The sequence below is a fragment of the Mesoplodon mirus genome (assembly GCF_964341445.2).
Source record: "Mesoplodon mirus genome assembly, chromosome: 16".
In the NCBI taxonomy this organism is placed as follows: domain Eukaryota; kingdom Metazoa; phylum Chordata; class Mammalia; order Artiodactyla; family Ziphiidae; genus Mesoplodon; species Mesoplodon mirus.
Genome location: NC_138992.1, coordinates 40,167,843 through 40,188,796, shown reverse-complemented (window position 1 = coordinate 40,188,796; position 20,954 = coordinate 40,167,843). Strand labels below are relative to the sequence as shown.

At 38.6% G+C, this 20,954-nt stretch overlaps 1 protein-coding gene across 3 annotated transcripts in view; it reads left to right on the top strand.

The window, feature by feature from the left end:
• The window catches only part of ESRP1 (epithelial splicing regulatory protein 1), a 60,454-nt gene extending 39,529 nt beyond the window's left edge, over positions 1 to 20,925 (top strand). For 2 of the 3 annotated variants that reach the window (XM_082600796.1, XM_082600795.1), the window contains exons 14-15: positions 11,395 to 11,504; positions 19,411 to 20,925. In XM_082600796.1, coding sequence (XP_082456922.1) covers positions 11,395 to 11,485 — 91 coding nt within the window. In that variant the 3' untranslated portion in view covers positions 11,486 to 11,504; positions 19,411 to 20,925. Of the gene's footprint in view, positions 1 to 7,466; positions 7,618 to 11,394; positions 11,505 to 19,410 lie in introns of all 3 variants that reach the window. The other variant, XM_082600797.1, reaches the window with a different exon arrangement.
• The last annotated feature ends 29 nt before the right edge of the window (positions 20,926 to 20,954 follow it).

Below are 20,954 nucleotides of genomic sequence, written 5' to 3'. Positions count from 1 at the left end.
ATGCACTGTAGGACCTTGGAGTTCAAGGTTACATTGACTCACTCATTTGGCCCCTAACCCTTGGGTTCCTTTGTAGTTTTATCAATTTTTGAACCTCTGTAGCTTTTGAGTAGCAGTTACATTATTGTTACCATGTACACCTGAGACTGATAAATACACTTGAGAATCTGAAACCTAACTAAAGATATAATGGAAGTAAAAACCCAAAACAATGACTTAAAATGAATGTTAGGATGAGCTCCTGGCATAGTCTTGTTCTGACAGCTCTCTTTTTGCCATTATTTAGGGTGTGGTTAAAAAATGCCTTATCTTTCTCTAAACCGTCTCTAAACCGCCACAAAGCAAATGCACATAATTTTTACGTTATCCTTATTCTGTGGCGATGGCATAATCCATTTATACTTTATACTTTGAAGCTATTCTTATGTTTAAAATTGTTTCCCTTATAACATACAGCACTCCCTACCATTCCTTAAATTACATGGGATTTGAAAAAGGCTAAGATTTTCTGATAACTGAGTAACTTTCCATGGAAAGCATTAAATATCTCAAACATTGACTGTAAATTGTATTTAACTGAATTGGATTACTTGAAAAGTTAATTTATTTACTTATTTTTTAAAATAAATAAATTTATTTATTTTTTGCTGCATTGTGTCTTCGTTGCTGCACACGGGCTTTCTCTAGTTGCGGTGAACAGTGGCTACTCTTTGTTGCTGTGCGCAAGCTTCTCATTGTGGTGGCTTCTCTTGTTGTGGAGCACGGGCTCTAGGCATGCGGGCTTCAGTAGTTGTGGTGTGTGGGCTCAGTAGCTGTGGCTCCTGGGCTCTCGAGCACAGGCTCAGTAGTTGTGGTGCATGGGCTTAGTTGCTCCACAGCATGTGGGATCTTCCTGGACCAGGGCTCGAACCCATGTCCCCTGCATTGGCAGGAGGATTCCTAACCACTGCACCACCAGGGAAGTCCTAAGAACAACTTTATTAAGGTAGTTTACGTATCATAAAATTAACCTATTTTAGGTATACAATTCAGTGGTTTTTAGTGTATTTACAGAGTTGTGCTGCTAATTTTAGAACAATTGTGTAAACTAATTTTTAGATAATATAACAATCTAATTTTAGAGTAACCCATTACCCCCAAAGGAAACCTGGTGTCCATTAATAGAAACTCCCGTTCACTTCCTTTCTACCCACTTTACTTGCCCCTCCCCCATCCCTAAATAACTATCAATCTATTTTCTGTTTCTATGGATTTGCTTTTTCAGATATTTCATGTAAATGGAATCATTCCATATGTGGTCTTCTGTGACTGGCTTTTTTTTTTTGGTGGCATTGGGTCTTCATTGCTACATGTGGGCTTTCTCTAGTTGTAGCAAGCAGGGGCCACTCTTTTTTTTTTTTTTTTTTTTTAATTTTATTTATTTATTTATTTTTGGCTGTGTTGGATCTTCGTTTCTGTGTGAGGGCTTTCTCTAGTTGTGGCAAGTGGGGGGCCACTCTTCATCACGGTGCGCGGGCCTCTCACTGTCATGGCCTCTCTTGTTGCGGAGCACAAGCTCCAGACGCACAGGCTCAGTAGTTGTGGCTCACGGGCCCAGTTGCTGCGCGGCATGTGGGATCCTCCCAGACCAGGGCTCGAACCCGTGTCCCCTGCATTGGCAGGCAGATTCTCAGCCACTGCACCACCAGGGAAGCCCGGGGCCACTCTTTGTTGGGGTGCGCAGGCTTCTCATTGCAGTGGTTTGTCTTTTTGCAGAGCACAGGCTGTAGGCGCACGGGCTTCAGTACTTGTGGCATGCGGGCCCAGTAGTTGTGGCTCGCGGGCTCTAGAGCACAGGCTCAGTAGTTATGACGCAGGGACTTAGTTGCTCCACGGCATGTGGGATCTTCCCGGACCAGCACTCAAACCCATGTCCCCTGCATTGGCAGGCGGATTCTTAACCACTGTGCCACCAGGGAAGTCCGGCATGTGAACTCTTAGTTGCAGCATGTGAGATCTAGTTCCCTGACCAGGGATTGAACCTGGACCCCCTGCATTGGGAGAGCAGAGTTTTAGTCACTGGACCACCAGGGAAGTCCCTGCACATTTTTTAATTGAGTTATTTTTCTTACTGTTTTTTAGTTGTAAAATTTCTGTATATATTCTAGGTAGGAGAGCTTATATGACTTACAAATATTTTCTCCCAGTCTGTGGGTTGTCTTTTCATTTTCTTGATGGAGTCCTTTAAAGCACAAAAGTTTTAAGTTTTGATGCAGTCCAGCTTATCTATTTCTTATTTTCTCACTTATACTTTTGTTGTCAGATATAATGCAAGGTCATGAAAATGTATTACTACATATTCTTTTTTTTTTTTTTTTTTTTTTTTTTTGCGGTATGCAGGCCTCTCACTGTTGTGGCCTCTCTTGTTGTGGAGCACAGGCTCCGGACGCGCAGGCTCAGCGGCCATGGCTCACAGGCCTAGCCGCTCCGTGGCATATGGGATCTTCCCAGACCGGGGCACGAACCCGTGTCCCCTGCATTGGCAGGCGGACTCTCAACGACTGCGCCACCAGGGAAGCCCTACTACATATTCTTTTAAGAGTTGTGTAGTGTTAGCTCTTACACTTAAGTATATTACCATTTTGAATTAATTTTTTATATGGAGTGAGGTAGAGGTCTAAATTCATCCTTTTGCATGTGGATATATCATTGTTCCAGCACCATTTACTGAAACGACTATTCTTTCCTCATCAAATTGTCTTGGAAACCTCATCAAAAATCAATTGACCAGGGAATTCCCTGGCTGTCCAGTGATTGGGACACCATGATTTCACTGCTGAGGGCCTGAGTTTGATCCCTGGGTCGGGGAACTGGGATCACATGGGCTGTGCAGTGTGGCCAAAAAAAAAAATTCAATTGACCATAAATGTAAGGGTTTATTTCTCACCTCTCAAATTCTATTCTATTGATCACTGCCTATCCTTATGGGAGTACCACACCATCTTGATTACTGTAGCTTTAGAGTAAGTTTTGCATTTAGGAAATGTATGTCTCCCTACTTTGTTCTCTTTTAAGAAAGTTTGGCTATTCTGGGTCATTTGTATTTCCATATATGTTTTAGCTTCAGTTTTGTCGTTTTCTGCAAAAAAACCAGTTGGTATTTTGACAGCTATTGCATCGAATCTGTACAATTTAGAGATAGTATTGCCATTCTAACAAAAATTAAATCTTCTGTTTATGAACATGGGCTGTCTTTCCATTTATTTAGATCTTTTATTTTCTAACAGTGTTTCATAGATTTTAGTGTACAAGTCTTGCTCTTCCTTTGTCAAATTTTTTTCCTAAATATTTTGTTCTTATTGATGCTATTGTGAATGGAATTGATTTCCTCATTTCCGTTTTGGATTGTTCATTGTAGTGTATAAAAATGTAGTTAATTTATTTTGTGCATTGATCTTATATCTTGTAACCTTGCCAAACTAGCTTATTCTAGTAATAGTTCAGCAAACCCTATTCGATTTTCTACGTATAAGTTTGCCTTGTCTCTATACTATCATTTTTACTCCACAAGTTACTTTATTTCTTGCTGTCTTTTATTTCAGTAATCTGAAAGACCTGGAATTTAGATTGAGAAAAAATTCTTATTCTCATGCCCTGTCAGGTAGAAACAGATTATTTAATTTTTCTTAAGATATCTTGTCTACAGCAGATAATCCTAGTGCAAAGAATAAATATTGAATCCCAATTGTATTGTGTTTTGGCTTCATTGGAATAGGTGCTACCCTACAGACGCTGAACATAATTGTCATTTATAGCCTTAAATTTCTAGTTAGATAACTTTTATTTTATCTTGGTTGTATTTTGAAGGTATTGAGTTGGCCAAAAAGTTCCTTTGGTTTTTAAGTGAAAATAAAAGACACATTTTTCATTTTCACCAAGACCATTATTGAACAACATATTCACCGTTTTGTTCCACTACCTTCTGCCATTTTTCAGGCAACTTCATAATTCCATCTTCCCAAAAGTTTTTATCTTTTTGAGCAAAGAACTGTTCCGGATGCCTTTTACAGTCTTCCAGGGAATTGAAATTCTTTCCATTAAGAGAGTTTTGTAAAGACCAAAATAAATGGAAATCTGAAGGTGCAATGTCTGATGAATACAGCAGATGAATCAGAACCTCCCAGCCAAGCTATAACAGTTTTTGCCTGGTCATCAAAGAAACATGCGGTCTTGTGTTATCCTGGTGGAAGATTATGCATTTTCTGTTGACTAATTCCGGACACTTTTCGTCGGGTGCTGCTTTCAGTTGGTCTAATAGGGAGCAGTACTTATTGGAATTAATCATTTGGTTTTCCGGAAGGAGCTCATAATAGAGGACTCCCTTCCAATCCCACCATATACACACATCACCTTCTTTGGTTGAAGACTGGCCTTTGGTGTGGTTGGTAGTGGTTCATTTCACTTGCCCCACGATCTCTTCCATTCCACATTATTGTACAGTATCCACTTTTTATCACCTGTCACAAATTTGTTTTAAAATGAAACGTTTTCAGGCTTCCCTGGTGGCACAGTGGTTGAGAGTCCGCCTGCCGATGCAGGGGACACAGGTTCATGCCCCGGTCCGGGAAGAACCCACATGCAGTGGAGCGGCTAGGCCCGTGAGCCGCTGAGCCTGCGTGTCCGGAGCCTGTGGTCCTCAACGGGAGAGGCCACAACGGTGAGAGGCCCGCGTACTGCAAAAAAAAAAAAAAAAAAGTTTTCGTTATGTTTCAGTAGAGAATTGCATGCACAAATATGGTCAAGAAAGTTTTTATTGCTTAACTTAATGTGGAACCCAAACATTAAAGCAATTAACATAACCAAGCTGGTGCAAATGATTTTCAGCAGTTGATTTGGATATTTTGAGTATGTCGGCTGTCTCCTGCATGGTGTAACATTGATTGTTCTCGATTAATGTCTCGATTTGATCACTATCAACCTCAACTGGTCTTACCCAACCTTGGAGCATCACCCAGCTCGAAATCTCCAGCTCGAAATCTCCAGCACGAAACTTCACAAACCACTTTTGACATGTTTGCTCAGTCACAGGACCTTCTCCATACACTGCACAAATCTTTTTTTGCATTTCAGTTGCGTTTTTCTTGAAATAAGAAAGCATAATATGCCGGAAGTGTTGCTTTTTTCCCTCCCATCTTCAATATTAAAATAGCTACACAAAAATCACCAACTTTGATAAGGTTTTTTTTTTTTTTTTTTTTTTAATGCACGCTGATATGACAGCTGTCACAATGCAATCTAACAAAATTGTTTCAAATGAAGTTAAGACAACTAAGTGCTACTAGGGCCATCTTACGGAAAAAACCAAGCGAACTCTTTGGCCAACCCAATACTAGATACCTAGATTTAATTTATAAGAGATCTTTAACCAGAGGCATAGAATATGCCAGGTCAGAGTCATAGAAGTAAGTTGTGTACTATGGAAATGATCTAATTTTCATATCCAATGTGGAAAGTCAGAGTAACTCAGCACAATACACAGAAGTCTTGATAGTCTTTGAGTATTAGTGTTAGTATCTATCAGGCATTTGACATGAGCAAATATGGTCTTTGAATGAGTGGTGCTTGTATAGGGGGGAGACACTGAACTAGAAGTTGAGAAATCTGGGTAGTTCTTCAGTTTTGTGAAGAGCTAACTGGTTGTGTGACCTTTGGGAAATTATTTAACTCTTAGTTTCCATTTCCATCTCTGTAAAAATGAGGAGGTGTGGCTAAATGATGGCTTAAGTCCTTCTCAGGCCTAAAGTTCAGCATTCCCTCTCTTTGCTCTGACAGTTACACACAGATTGACTCTTGATCTCTAAAGAGACTCTCCTCAGAGAGTTGTAAAAATCTCACCAAGTGACTCTAATATTCAGACAAGTTGAGAATCACTGTTTTAGAGACTTAACAAGTTATGGGCAGCTTGATGTCAAGTAATATTTTCAGGCTCCCATATTTTAGAAATGAAATGGAAGAATGATTATGGAAATAGCAAGTGTGAGAATAATAATAGAACAACAAATTACTGCATTTTATGGTTTGTGGAGTAATTTGACATGTTAAATCATTGAAGCTGAAGAACAATTCTGAGAAACTAGGAAGTGTAATCCCCATTTAACAAATGATAAAATTGGAGTTCAGAGACATTAAGTGACTTGCTCAAGGTTACTGTGCTACTAAAATGGAGTCTGGGACTGGATTCACTATCTGGTATCATTCCTATTAACCCATCAGTTAGGATTATGTAGGATAGGTAATGTCAAAGATTTTTAGTCCCTTCCATTATGTGTTTACTTGTCTTTGAAATTGGATAATTACTTACTTAGAATGATTTATAAGAGTTAATAATCTAAAGCTGCGGGTCTTTATTGCTCTTTAAGCTAATGACTACTTTAAAAAAAATTTTCCCTATGTGTATATATTTTTAAATATGGGTATCTAGCAATTAACTGTGGTGGGAAACAGATTGGTTTAGGGACAGGGTGAAACTAATTTCATAGTCTAGTAATTAGTTGAGTTACCACACAAAGAATGCTTAGGGGGACTTCCCTGGTGGTCCAGTGGTTAAGACTCTGGGCTCCCGATGTAGGGGGCCCGGGTTCGATCCCCAGTCAGGGAACTAGATCCCACCTGCCACAACTAAAGATCCTGCACGTGGAAATGAAGATCCTGAGTGCTACAACTAAGACCCAGTGTGGCCAAATAAATAAACATTTTTTTTAAAAAGAAGAATTATTAGGTATTCGTGTGGCTTTTGTTCCTTGGAGGTAATTGCCCCAGATACACAAAGAGGACCCATCATCAATTTCCCCTCGTGTTAATGGTGGTTGATGTAGTTTGTTATGCATCCCTTCTAATTTACTTGTTCCTTTCCACCCCCCACACATTTTTTTTCAGTCAGGTTGGAAGCAGTAACTCATGGGTGCTATAGTACTTTGCTGTCATATTATGCTGTACTTACTGTGTTGTACATTTGTGTATAGCAGTAAAACAGTCTATTCTTTGGAGCAGTCATTTTGTATACTCTTTGGTCTTTGTGGCTATGGTTTCTATTATTCCTTTGTGTTCATGCCTTTTCATGCCTTAATATTCCTGATAACTAGCCAGTTAATCATCAGTGAGCTAGGCTTTGGAAGTGGTGCTTTGTGGTTGAGTGGCTGCACAAGTTTCCTTCTCTCCTTCCTTCATTTAGGACTCTCAGACAGAACTGGATCTTTGGGGAAACCCTGTATTTAACTCTGCATTAACCCTTCTATCTTTCAACTTTTGGCTTTTGTGGAACTGTGGGACAGAATAGCTATGGTGTACTTGTCTTGGGAGAGATAACTCTGAGAATTCTAAGAAAGATCACCTTGAGAAAGTCTGTTTCCTTAAGTAACTAATGTTTTTAGAGTAAATATTAGACATTGTCTATTTCTATTGGTTCACTGTGCTTTCTCTCCCTTTAGCCCCCCAGGTTCGCCCAATAGTCTTGGCTACTTCCCTACAGCTGCTAATCTTAGCGGTGTCCCTCCACAGCCTGGCACGGTGGTCAGAATGCAGGGCCTGGCCTACAATACTGGAGTTAAGGAAATTCTTAACTTCTTCCAAGGTTACCAGGTCAGTACCTTGAAGAAGAAAAATACTCAGTGCCCTTATTACTTAAGTTGATGTGCCTAAAGAATGCAGCCAGGAAAGAAGCAAATCCTCTGAAACTCGTGTGTACGTGTTAATAAATAGATTTTCTTTATGAAGAACCAGAGTCAAAGTCAGGGGGACTAGTTGTCTGAGTGCTAACTTCAAACTCATCCCTTTAATAGGATTGTGGCTTTCCATGCTGTTTTAATTACTTCAACTTAATCTATTTTTTGTTTTGTTTTTTTTGGGGTTTTTTTTTGTGGTACGTGGGCCTCTCACTGCTGTGGCCTCTCCCGTTGCGGAGCACAGGCTCCGGACGCGCAGGCTCAGTGGCCATGGCTCACGGGCCCAGCTGCTCCGCGGCATGTGGGATCCTCCCGGACCGGGGCACGAACCCATGTCCCCTGCATCGGCAGGCGGACTCTCAACCACTGCGCCACCAGGGAAGCCCCAACTTAATCTCTTGATGCTTTTTTTTTTTTCCAATTGGACTGCTTTGAGAAAGCTATTTAGGGCACACAGTGATTTGGGTGTTTCTATCTATAGTAAGATTGGCTAAGAAGGAATTTTCCTCAGACGTGGAGTTGGAATATTTAAAAAGTAGTCTGAGGCCTCTCTGCCTAGTCTGGAAAAATAAGGGTGACTCAGTAAATCTTTAGATGGTAACTCCTTAAAATGAGCTATAAGATATTCAGTGAGTCTTTTATGATCTATTAATTCTTGTGAAACTGATATTTACTCTTGTCAGTTTTTCTACGACTGTAGAAAACAGTCTATGTCTGTGTCCATCAGCTGTTCTTTGACTTAAGAACATCTTGGTAAGAGCTCCTTAACAGCAAGCAAAATCTTCTCATTGTCATCTCACCTGAGCGGACACCTTTCCTTCCTTAAATCACATGGTTAGAACCCGAACTCCTTCCTTTCCTGCAATGTCTGAAAATCAGTATCTTGCAGCCTTTTAATTGCACTAAAAGCAAAAATGGTCTTTCCTCCTGGAGCTGAGCCGTGCTTGAGTCTTCAGAGTTGAGAAGCACTTGTAGGCATAATCATCAAATCCTAAAATAGCCCTTGAGCATTTACAGTACAGCATGATAAGGGCTGTGCCTGCAGGTGCCATTTCACTCTTAGAACAGGTTTACAAGCTCTTGGTATCCATGGATCGTGGAGGGTTGTGGAGCTCAGCTAAAATGATGTCAGTGGGGATGCCCCGAACCTACCAAGTTACCATGATGGGATATTTTTTGACAAATGAAGAAAATCAGTGTCTGATAGTGAAAGACTGAATGAAGGTGGACAAAAGTTATCTTTTTTTACTGCTTGGCTTAGCACATTCTTTCCAGAAGTAAGCTATTTTTCAGAGATCAATAGATACTTTACTTCTTCCCTAAACAATTATGCTGCCTGTTGGAAACCCTTACAGGAATAAAAATGTTACTTTCCGAACTTCGTATCTGCTTCACTAGATTATAAAAAGAGTAGATAATTTTACTGAAGGCTATTGAAAAGGTGATTTAATCTCATGGGGAATACATTTGAGTTTTGTATTTTCTCCCATGGTTTTCCAGTTCTAGAAAGTATAAGCAAAGTTTCAGGTTTTAGTAGTCAGTTGAATTAATTTCTTTTGTTTTGACTAATTAACTTTTATTACATTCACACTGAATAGAATTAAGTGGTCATACACATATATTGATTATGAGAGTAAGCAAAATTGCTCTTACTATGAAGAGTGCCATGGCTGGCTTTTGTGGGTATTTATTATACCACAAACACGTAATAGCAGCTATTTCTAGATTTATGGCTAAAAGATTGACATGCTTCAAAATTAAGACAAACTGCTACAGACTGAAGTTATTTTATTTTATTTAAAATTTTTATTTACTTCTTTAAAAGATTTTTTTGATGTGGACCATTTTTAAAGTCTTTATTGAATTTGTTACAATATTGCTTCTGTCTTATGTTTTGGTTTTTCGTCTACGAGCCATGTGGGATCTTAGCTCCCCGAACCCATACGCCCTGCATTGGAAGTCTTAACCACCAGGTGGCCAGGGAAGTCCCTGAAGTTATTTTATCTTCTAGTAGCTTCTAGGGAATCATTCAAGGTTGGAGCAGACCTAGTATAATCATAAGCACAAAGATTCTGTGAAATTATTTTGTCTCAGGGCATTTGCCTTCGTTTCTGAAGTGCTTGGAATTTATGAACTGGATCAATAAAGTAGGATTACATAGGAACCTGAATTATCTAATTCAGTATATCATATTATTCTTCAGTAGTTTGAGCTTTAAGGTAGTTACAATGCATACTTTCAAAATCTCTGTATATAACCTAATTTCATATCACTCTTACATAAAAGCTTATATTTTCTACTGCCTTTGAGTCCTTCCTTGCCTTATTTATTTTTGCCTATTCTCGGTTATGTTAGTAATAGCCGCTAACCATGAGAGTCTAGATTCTTTTAAATATGGCTTTGTCACAAGACAAAAATCAATGGATGGCTTTAAAAAACATTTGTTCTCAAGTGTAATCTGTGTCTGTCTTTACCTATAGTGCGTTTATTGCTATTGCTGATTTCATGGGAGGTTTTCATTTGATTTTTGGTTACTTATGATTCATCCTACATAATTATATAATTTACTTATGTAATTAAGCAAATTCTTGGTAATAATTGGTTGAATGAATGAAATCTCTTAATGGTTTCTGTTTCTGTCTTTTAAAATATATATATTATATATAAAATGGCATGTGTCATCTTTATAAATGTTCTTTTTAATTTTTGGATGTATGTTTCCTCTATGCTCAGCAAAATTCTTTCTATAAAACTACTCCAACTTAATGTTTCCATACTTCATTTGGGGTCGAGGAGGCTGTAAAGTTGGAAAGGGCAAGGATTTACAAAAAGGGAAGAATTCTGATGCTAAAGCAAGATGCAGGACATGGGTTCTGCTATCAAGTCTGCATTCTTGTAAAGTAAAAGTACCCGAGTTAGGCCCATTTTGATAAATGAGATTAATAGAATGAGGATTGAATTTACAAAGGCTAAAAGACTACTATAAAAATATTTGGTGATGAGGATGTCATTCTGGTCATGGAAATAAATCTGTGTCTATATTTTAGTTGGTGGGCCTCTTATTCTGAAATGGGCTGTTAGGTATCCTTATATAAGTCCTTTAACTTTTTCATTTGCTCTTTGCATTAACCTCTACTGTCAATGGCTTTGCATTTTCAGTAGTGCTAGTTTTTGTTTCTCCTCGAAGTGCTGATTTTATTCATTATCTCCTTGGGCCTCTCACTGCTTTTTACTTGCTGCACTGCTGAGAGAATTAGGTTGATATTACAAATATATCTAATACTATTTAAAGTTCACCAAGTTATATAGAGATATTGGGCTTATTGTAGAATACCTTGAAAATAGTTGGTGCTCAAATATTTGATATCGAGTCACACTTGTGGTGTGATGGAAACTGTACTATTATCAAGATCTGAAGTGTTTGGTGGCTTTGCAGTACGATGTTCTTTTTCTATCCATGTGCTCAATCTAACTTCCCTCCTAGTAGGGATTTTTATGGTATTTAGACGTGTTAAGTAAGAAATGATGACTTGGGATTAGCAGTTACATATATGGCTTGTATCAGCATTAACTTGTTTCCTGTGGTCTAAATGTCCTATAATTCCATTGGTAGATCTATTCAGTTGAACTACTAACCATCCATATTGACAGTTTGTCCATCTTTTGATCCTGTTTGTTTTAACTTGAATTTTAGTATGCAACCGAGGATGGACTTGTACACACAAATGACCAGGCCAGGACTCTATCCAAAGAATGGGTTTGTATTTAAGGGCCCCAGCAGTTAGACCATCCTCAGAAAAGAAGGTAAGGCTCTATGATGTGAAAGTTAAATTATAAAGGGCCAAACAAATAGAGGTCAAGAATCTCAAAGTGTGTTTTAGAAGTCAGGTGGCAGTTGCCATCTTCCCTTTATGTGATGTAAGAATGTCAGAAATCTTAGAAGGAATGGAGACTGGAATTAAGGTTGTCATCTAAGTAGATAGTATCTAGGCAACATATATGGAAATACTTTTCCATTTGGAAATTTATTCATATCATGTGGAATACAGGTTGGGTATGCTTTCTTTCTTTTGTTTTTCTTTTTAAATGAGGTAAAAATCACATAACATAAAATAAATCATTTTAAAGTATACAATTAAGTGATTTTTATCAACTCTGAAAGAAAATCCTATACCCATTAAGCAGTAGCTCCCAATTTCCCCTCCCCATAGACCCAGGCAACCAATCTGCTTCATTTCACGTTTTTGACGTTTATCCACGTTGTAGTGTGTATCAGTGCTTCATTCCTTTTTGTGACTGAATAATATTCCATTGTATGGCTATACCACATTTTGTTTCTTTCATTTATCTGTTGATGGGCATATGGGCTATTTCTACCTTCTGGATATTGTAAATAGTGCTGATATGGACAATTACGTACAAATATTTGAGTATTTTAAATTATTTTGGGTATATATCTAGGAGTAGAATCACTGAGTCATAGGATAATTCTGTCGAGTTGGTTACACTTTTTTTTCCTAGTTTCATTTTTTTAAAATGTTGTGGTAAAGTAATATATATTATAATACTATTTTAATCATTTTTAAGTGTATAGTTCAGTGGCATTAAGTACATTCACATTGTTATGCAAACATTACCACCATCAACTTTTTCACCTTCTCATACTGAAACTCTAAATACATTAAACAATCTCCTTTCCCTCTTTCCCCAGCACCCTGGGAACTGTTATTCTCTTTTCTGTTTCTATGCGTTTGACTATTCTAGGTACCTTATAAATGGTATAACACAATATTTGTCCTTTCATAACTGGCTTATTTCACTTAGCATAATGGTTTTAAGCTTCATCTGGGTATACTTTTAAATATGCTCCATTCCAAAATGACTGTGAGGTTTTTGTTGCATGTCTTTCTTCTCTTTTAAACTAAATCCAGAAGAAAGGGATCCTGATAGTCGAGCCACCCCACCCCCGCCCCACTAATCTATAAACTTCCCTTAAAGGATACTGACATTGCCTATGAGTCTCCTCAAAAGAGATAGAGTTATAAGGACATGGTCCGGAATTGGTGTGGCTTATTTCTTCATTTTTTAATATTGGGTTTGCAGAAATTGGTTTGCTGGCATGGCATTTTCAAATTTTGTAGCCATTTTCATGGCCAAGGACCATGTGGGCTTCAACCACATGGATTCTAAATTAGAAAAGAGGTTGCCAGTGCAATGTCATCTTTGAGAAATGACAGTTATAGTCTTAGCCTCTCATTCTGAAGTTGTAAAGCCCCCCATTCTGGGTTGGAAGTGTTGATTCTCTGCCATTTTCAGTGAAGTTTCAAGATATCTTGGTACTATCAAAGAGCATGCCCAGATACGAGGTAGTATGAATGGGGTATTTTCTAGTCTAGTTCACAGTGATGAGAGCACATTATTCTAACCTGTTGGTGTTCTTTTTGGTTCATACTTTGTCTTTTCAAATGTTCTTTATTTAACCCCTTGATGCTGTCTGTGAACTTGACAAGCATATTGTTCATATTGTAAGATGAGTATTTTGAATAAGAAATGACTAGAATTGGGGAATTCCCTGGCAGTCCAGTGGTTAGAGCTCAGCGCTTTCACTGCCGGGACCAGGGTTCAATCCCTGGTCTGGGAACTAAGACCCTGCATGCCTCGTGGTGCAGCCAAAAGAAAACAAACAAGCAAAAAAATCTGACTAGAAATGGAACCTTTTGAAATTACATTAGAAATGTTAAATTGACTATGACCATTACTCAGTACCTCTAATTCTATCTATGTATTGTATATTTGGGGTCATGATAGGATAACATATCAGCTGCTTTGTTACAATCCAGACTTTTGCATTTTCTTATAACATCAGATTAATCTGCCTTTATATTGAGGATTTATAAAAATTCACATCGAGTACTATGTGAAATACTGAACATAAGTTATCTCATTTAGTTAACAACCCTAGGAAGTAAGGATCATAAACGTATTGTGTGCTTAGTATAAAGAATTTGGAACATATAGACAGGTACAAGGAAATCACAAATAATCCCACCATCCAGAAATAACCACAGTGAATAGTTCCTTTCAGCTCCTTTTTTTGTATGCCCTCAAGGAATTTTGGACCTGTTTCTTTCCCCTTAACCTTATATTGTGACTGTATATTTGTATATTTTTCTCCTCATCCATATGAATAGCAAATTCATCATCACCAGTCATCTTTGACACCAATAGAGTGGCTTACGCTCTGAGAGCACTTTTATATCTGCAGTCTCATTCGAGTTTTACCACAGCCCTGTGAGGCATCAGGACAGGTACCCTGACCCCATTTGACAGATGAGATGAAATCCAGAGAGGTTAGACAACTTTCACAGAGTCATACAGCTAGTGACCAAGCTGATAAAAAGACCAATAACTCCTAGCTTCAGTCTTGGTGCTCTTTTCCTTTGGGCAAATAAGAGCACAGCAGAGTAAGTGCTTGCATTGAACTGAACAGTGACCGAAAATATATGTTTACATCCTAATCCCTGGAACCTGTGACTTGCCTTACATGGCAAAAGATATAAATTAAGGATCTTGAGAGGAGGAGTTTATTTTGGATTACCTGTGTGGGCCCTAAGTGCAATTACAAGAAAGAGGCAGAAAGAGATCAGGTAGACACATATAAGAGAGGAGGTGGAAGTGTAACTACAGAGAAAGAGATTGGAATGAAGTGGACACAAGCCAAGGAACACCTGCAGCCACCAGAAGCTGGAAGAAGCCAAGAGTAGATTATTTCCTACAGCCTCTGGAGGGTGTGCAGCCTGGCTGACACCTTGATTTCTAACTTCTGGCCTCCAGAATTGTAAGAATAAATTTCTGCTGTTTTAAGCAACCAGTTTGTGGTAATTTGTTATAGCAGCCACAGGAAACTAATACAGTGCTCTAAAAATTTATTGAAAGAACAGTGTCACTGCTGGTTATAGAATCAGATAAAGGTAGCCAAAGCCCATAGTGAGGTCTGGTAAAAAGTCACACTGGGGCTTCCCTGGTGGCGCGGTGGTTAAGAATCCGCCTGCCAATGCAGGGGACACGGGTTTGAGCCCTGGTCGGGGAAGATCCCACATGCCACGGAGCAACTAAGCCTGTGCACCACCACTACTGAGCCTGTGCTCTAGAGCCCGTGAGCCACAACTACTGAAACCCATGTGCCTAGAGCCCGTGCTCTGCAACAAGAGAAGCCACTGCAATGAGAGGCCCGCACACTGCAACAAAGAGTAGCCCCCGCTACCACAACTAGAGAAAGCCCACACACAGCAACGAAGACCCAACACAGCCATTAATCAATCAATCAATCAATCAATAAAAGAAAAAAGTCACACTGTCTTCTCATGTAGCCTAGTCCTCTCAAACCAGCCAATATTTGTTGACTGCCTCAAGAACTACTGTAGATATTCCTCTTTTTTTTGGTCATAAAAGACCCCCAAGGACAGCTCCTAGTCTATTAAAGATGCCCAAGTTTCCCTCCAGAGAAGGAGATTGTGATGGCGGGCTGGAAAGAATGCCTCCTCAGATGGCCAGTGTTCTTGTACCCCCCACTTTCACTGTGAGTTCCAAGTCTCATACTCCTAGGATCTCAAAGGGGCAGGGTCAGCTCATAAATTTAAATCTGTCAACAAGTGCTTCTTAACTATATTTAGAACTATATTTTGCATACATATGGAGATGATAATTCTTTAGAGGTGACATTTCCCTTCTCTGTAAAAATTGGGAAAAAATCTCTTCTACATATGTAACAATTTTGGGGGGTGAGAATTAGATGGGTTAATGAATATACAGTTATACAAACTAAAGTTCTTTTGTATACAAATAACTATTTTGTTGCTATGATCACAATAATCATTACACAGGCAATGTTTTTGACTACTATCTACATTTCAGACATTTTTCAGATTTCACCAGTATTTCCATTAATGTCCTTTTTCTATTCCAGGATCCAGTCTAGGATTTCACATTTAGTTGGCCTGTCTCCTTAGTGTCCTCTGGCCTGTGTTAGTTTCTCAGTCTTTGCTTATTTTCTAGACCTTGACAATTCTGAGTTATGCTGCTTTTGAAGTCTTATGGGCTGTCCTTTAGTTTGAATTTGTTTAATGTTTTTCTTGTGATTAGGCTGGGGTAATGGGTGTTAGGAAAGAATACATAGAGGTGAAGAGCCCCTCTCATTAGATCTCATGATACATAATATCTGTTGTACTATACCCACATGACCTCCCTGGTGGTATCAATTTGATCATTTGGTAAATGGCTTCATCTATTCAGGCTGTCCTAACGCAATTCGATGGACTTGGGTGGCTTATATGCTTTGTTTGTTTGTTTGTTTGTTTGTTTTGCGGTACGTGGGCCTCTCACTGTTGTGGCCTCTCCCGTTGCGGAGCACAGGCTCCAGACGCGCAGGCTCAGCGGCCATGGCTCACGGGCCCAGCCGCTCCGCGGCATATGGGATCTTCCCGGACCGGGGCACGAACCTATGTCTCCTGCATCGGCAGGCGGACTCTCAACCACTGCGCCACCAGGGAAGCCCTGGGTGGCTTATAAACACCAAATATTTACTTTCTCACAGTTCTGAAAGCTGGGAAGTCAAGATAAAGTGCTTATAGTTTTCTTTGCTTTTTTGTGAAAACTTTTGTCTGTATACTAGGTATTTTTGGAGATTCTTGCAATATATTAAGCCTGGTATTCTCACAACAGCTAAATTTTATGCAAAAAAGCAAAACAAAACAAAATCTCCATGTAACTCTCATTTGAAGAGTGTTTTTTATACTTGGTCTCTTAGTGTATAGTTTAGATTAATTTGTGGATTGAAAAATCTTTTTTTTTTTTTGGATCAATATTTTAGTTTTTGGCCAAAAAATTCAAGGTACCTTTTGTTTGCTTGATTTTAGAGATTTCAGTTCTGTTTTGTTTTTTAAATATTTATTTATTTATTTATTTATTTATTTGGCTGCACCTGGGTCTTGGGCACCCAGGGTCTTCATTGCAGCATGTGGGATCTTTAGTTGCGACATGCAAACTCTTAGTTGCAGCATGTGGGATCTAGTTCCCTAATCAGGGATTGAACCTGGTCTCCCTGCATTGGGAGCATGGAGTCTTAGCCCCTGGACCACCAGGGAAGTCCTTCAAGGTATCTTTTGGATAAAAAAAGCAGCTTTCAAAATTAGACAAAACTGGGCTTCCCTGGTGGCGCAGTGGTTGAGAGTCCGCCTGCCGATGCAGGGGACGTGGGTTCGTGCCCCGGTCTGGGAAGATCCCACATGCCGCGGAGTGGCTGGGCCCGTGAGCCATGGCCGCTGAGCCTGCTCGTCCGGAGCCTGTGCTCTGCAACGGGAGAGGCCACAACAGTGAGAGGCCCGCATACCACAAAAAAAAAAAAAAAAAAAAAATTAGACAAAACTTCTGTCTTCCTCCTCCAACTAGTATTATAAAAATGGGTAAGAACAACAGATAAATGCTGATTGTATTGATTTAAATGAGAAACAGGCTTTCTTTGATTAAAGAATCTGAGTTATGGGTTTTATTTTAGCTTTACTATAAGGAAGAAGAAACTGTTCTTCTGTCCTAACAAAAAAATCTCACCTATGAATTATACTTTCAGAAAAGAGATGTCAGAATTACGGGGAGGAAATAAAATATTACAACTAATCAGAATTGCAAGCTTTTTTTTTTAAGAGGTTTAGGTTCATTCCATAGGGCATAACACCAGTTGGTGAAATCCAGATATCTTAAAAGAATTCTTTGTACATAGTACTTCTAATGACAGTTTAATGCAAAATACAACATTGTATGTTTTAACACAGACCTTACTAGAAAGGAAAGACTGATTTGTGGATACTTGCAGTTGTAGCTTCAAAATTGTCTTTGCATAATAGTGTTTGCTTTTCTGCAGCTAAAGGGGAATAGGAAACATTTTCTCCTTATTTGTATGAGATTTTCTATTTTTTGCTGGCAGCTAGGAATGTGCTCATTGCTAAATGCTAAAATTCCATTGGATACCACCGAGATTAAAGGCAGGTCTGAGAAGGTTAAACTTTTAATTTCTTCTGAACTCTTCCACATTTTGACAAAATATGAAGGTATAATTTTCAGCATCTACAATGGTTTCCTACTAGAATACTAATAGTATGGGCTGAGAATGAGGAAGGTAGAATTCATTGACTCTGATAACAGACAGGTCCAGAGTTGACTGACTTGGCTGGATCCAAGGGCTCACTCTCAGCCAAATTCTCTCCATGACGTACCCCCAGCAACTCCTGCCTTCCCACCCTTCCATTGCAAGTCCAGAGGAAGCCAGGAATTCAGTGTCACTGGCCCCACTTTAAGTCCATCTCTGAAACCACTGTGGCCAAGGATATGCAGGGCTCTTATTGGCTATATCTGAGTCACTTGTTGGGCTCAGCAGTAAAGTTGCCTATTTGTGGCCTTGAGATTGGGTGAGGGGCAGTCATTTAAGGAAAATCTGTTGCTATTGCCAAAAGAAGGACAGAATAGTTATTGGACAATAATGTTGTTGGGTCATTGATAGAGATTTTCTTGTCTGTACCAAGGAGGAGGTTTCAATGCATAAGGTTTAAAGCTAAATGTTAACTATGGTCACTTTGTAAACCACATTTTAAAAATGAGTTCTAACGAATAAAGATTTCTCTGTTCTTAAAGTACCTGAATCTAAATCTCTACCAATTTTGGAATCTGTTCTAAAAGCAAATCTAGTCTTAACCACAGTTACAAACTGGTCATATGAATAAGGCTGAACTCCGAACAGCTATCTTTATTTCTATCTTCATTTCTGTTTCTCATTTACATGTCAAAGTATACACATGCCTAGTTACAGTTTTCATTTTAAAGATTTTGTGTGGTGTATAAGAAAAATAGCACAGTGGAACCAATTTACATTCAAATTCTAGATCTTCCAATTATTGGCTTAATTGCTCTGTGCCTCAGTTTCCCCATCTGTAAAGTGGGGATAACATGGTAATGTAATAAGGTGGTTGTAAGGATGAAATAATCCACATAAAGGTGGCTTTTATCGATTAGTCACTGACATTAGAGCTTATGTTTGCTACAGTGTCAGTGTCATTCCTCAGTGCTTCTTTTTTTTTCTGGCCACCCCACACGGCATGTGCAAACTTAGTACCCAGACCAGGGATCGAACTTGCGCCCCCTGCATTGGAAGTGAGGAATCCTAACGACTGGACTGCCAGGGAAGTCCCCTTTCAGTGCTTCTTACTGATACAAATATTCTTGTTTGAAATTTTTTTAAATTTCTTATACTAGAATTTAATTTAAAATTTTTGTCTTCATGGTTTAATTTATTTTAAAAATGGTATTAAACCTCTAGTATCAGTAAAATGTTCTGATAACTTTGGGACCCAGAATAAGGAATGAGGAGAATAGTCTCTTCACAAAAAAGTTAAGTGGGGAGGTGAAAACACACACGTTATCCCATGCATGATAATACAAAGGGTAGGGTATTGTGGAAATGCCAATTATCACATAAACTTCACTTGTCAGCCCTGTATTCCCTGAGAATTTGCTGTGTAAATCCCAATTATGTCTGTGTAAAATAAAAATTTGGACTACCTAAAGGCTTTTCCAGACCGTTTAGAATTCAGAATCTTTTTATGGCTACTAAGAATTGTAAAATTTAGAGACTATAATTTTTCCTTTTGTTCATTTTTTTCAGTGTTTGAAAGATGTATGGTGATCCTGAAACCTTCAGACATAAGACAACTTCTAGCAACTTCAGGAGAAGTTTGTCTACACTCAGGCTGCAGTATTTTCAGCAAACATGATTGGACAGTGGGCCTGTGCCCTATCTTTTGGTGGAGTGAAAAATTTGAGCCAGTGAAGCCAAATTCTTATTGCAAGCAGCATGCTTGGCTCCTTGCTGATTGCAAATAGGCATTTAAAATGCGAATTTGAAATCGGGTGTCTCCATTACTACCAGCTAACGTGGCATCATAGGTGTTTCCTAAGTTTTAAGTCTTGGGGGGAAAAGAAAACTCCACTAGTGTCTACTATCTCCATCAGGAACTCTGTTATGGAAGCTTCATTTTTGTGTGTTCCCACTCTTTTCTCCCCATCTTCTGCACAACCACGTGCTCTTCCTAAGTAACTCAAGAATAAGGTCCTGGAATAAAGTCACAAACTTACAAAAAGAAATAAAACTAATATTTTCCCAGTCTCTTGGCCATCACAATGTCTTACAGTTAAAAGCCACCGAAACTATTTTTAAAACACCCTGGAAGAAGTGAGAAGAAATGGCACACCCACCACAAAACATACATAGTTTAAAAAGTTGGATTTTTTCTCAGTAGGTATCAGTTGTAAATAAGAATGAACTAGGGGCCAAAATGTAAAACCAAAAATGAAGCAGCTACGTGTGGTTAGTAATTTCTAGTTTGAATTGTAATTGAATATTATGGCTTCATATGTATTATTTTATATTGTACTATTCCCATTATTGATGGTTTGGACTTTAATAAGGAATTCCATAGTTTTTAATATCACAAAAATGAGATATTTGAACAGTGTATTCTAGAAAGCAATATACTAACGAAAGTGAATGCTTGTATATATTAAGATAGCCTTAAAACTTTTTCTCTAATGCCTTAACTGTCAAATAATGAAAACTTTTAAAAGCATAGGGTTATAGTCAGCATGCTAGACTGAGAGGTAAACACTGATGTGGTGAGCACAGGTACTGATGCTGTCAGTGTTTAGCACTGTGTGTTTCGCTGTGTTTATGCTCCAGACGTGCAATATTAGACACTAGCTAGATAGCACTGCTGCCTTGTGTAACTCCAAAGAGGAAACAGGATTTGATTAATTGAGTGCACACGTTTCTTTAATTTACTCATATTGTCCTTAGCTTGGATGCAATGCCATGCAGATTCATGTGGCTATTTTTATTTACTTTGCATTACTTTAACACCTTGAATGGAGAGCCAAACATTCCCTCTTCACTGACCAGCAATGGCCCTTTAACTGCAGTAGGAGAAATAAAAAGAAAAACCGTTTTGTGTGAAAATTGGTGATAACTGGCACTTAAGATCAGAAAAATAGTTCTTTATACTTGGCTACCTTAAGATGCTGTCTGCCCAAAGCTCTGAAAGACTTTAAGATAGGCAGTAATGCTACAATACTACTGAGTTTTTGTAGAATTGTTACATTTGATAATAAAACTTTTCTGTTTAATCTCAATGTTTGCATTCTGTTTTGTTATTA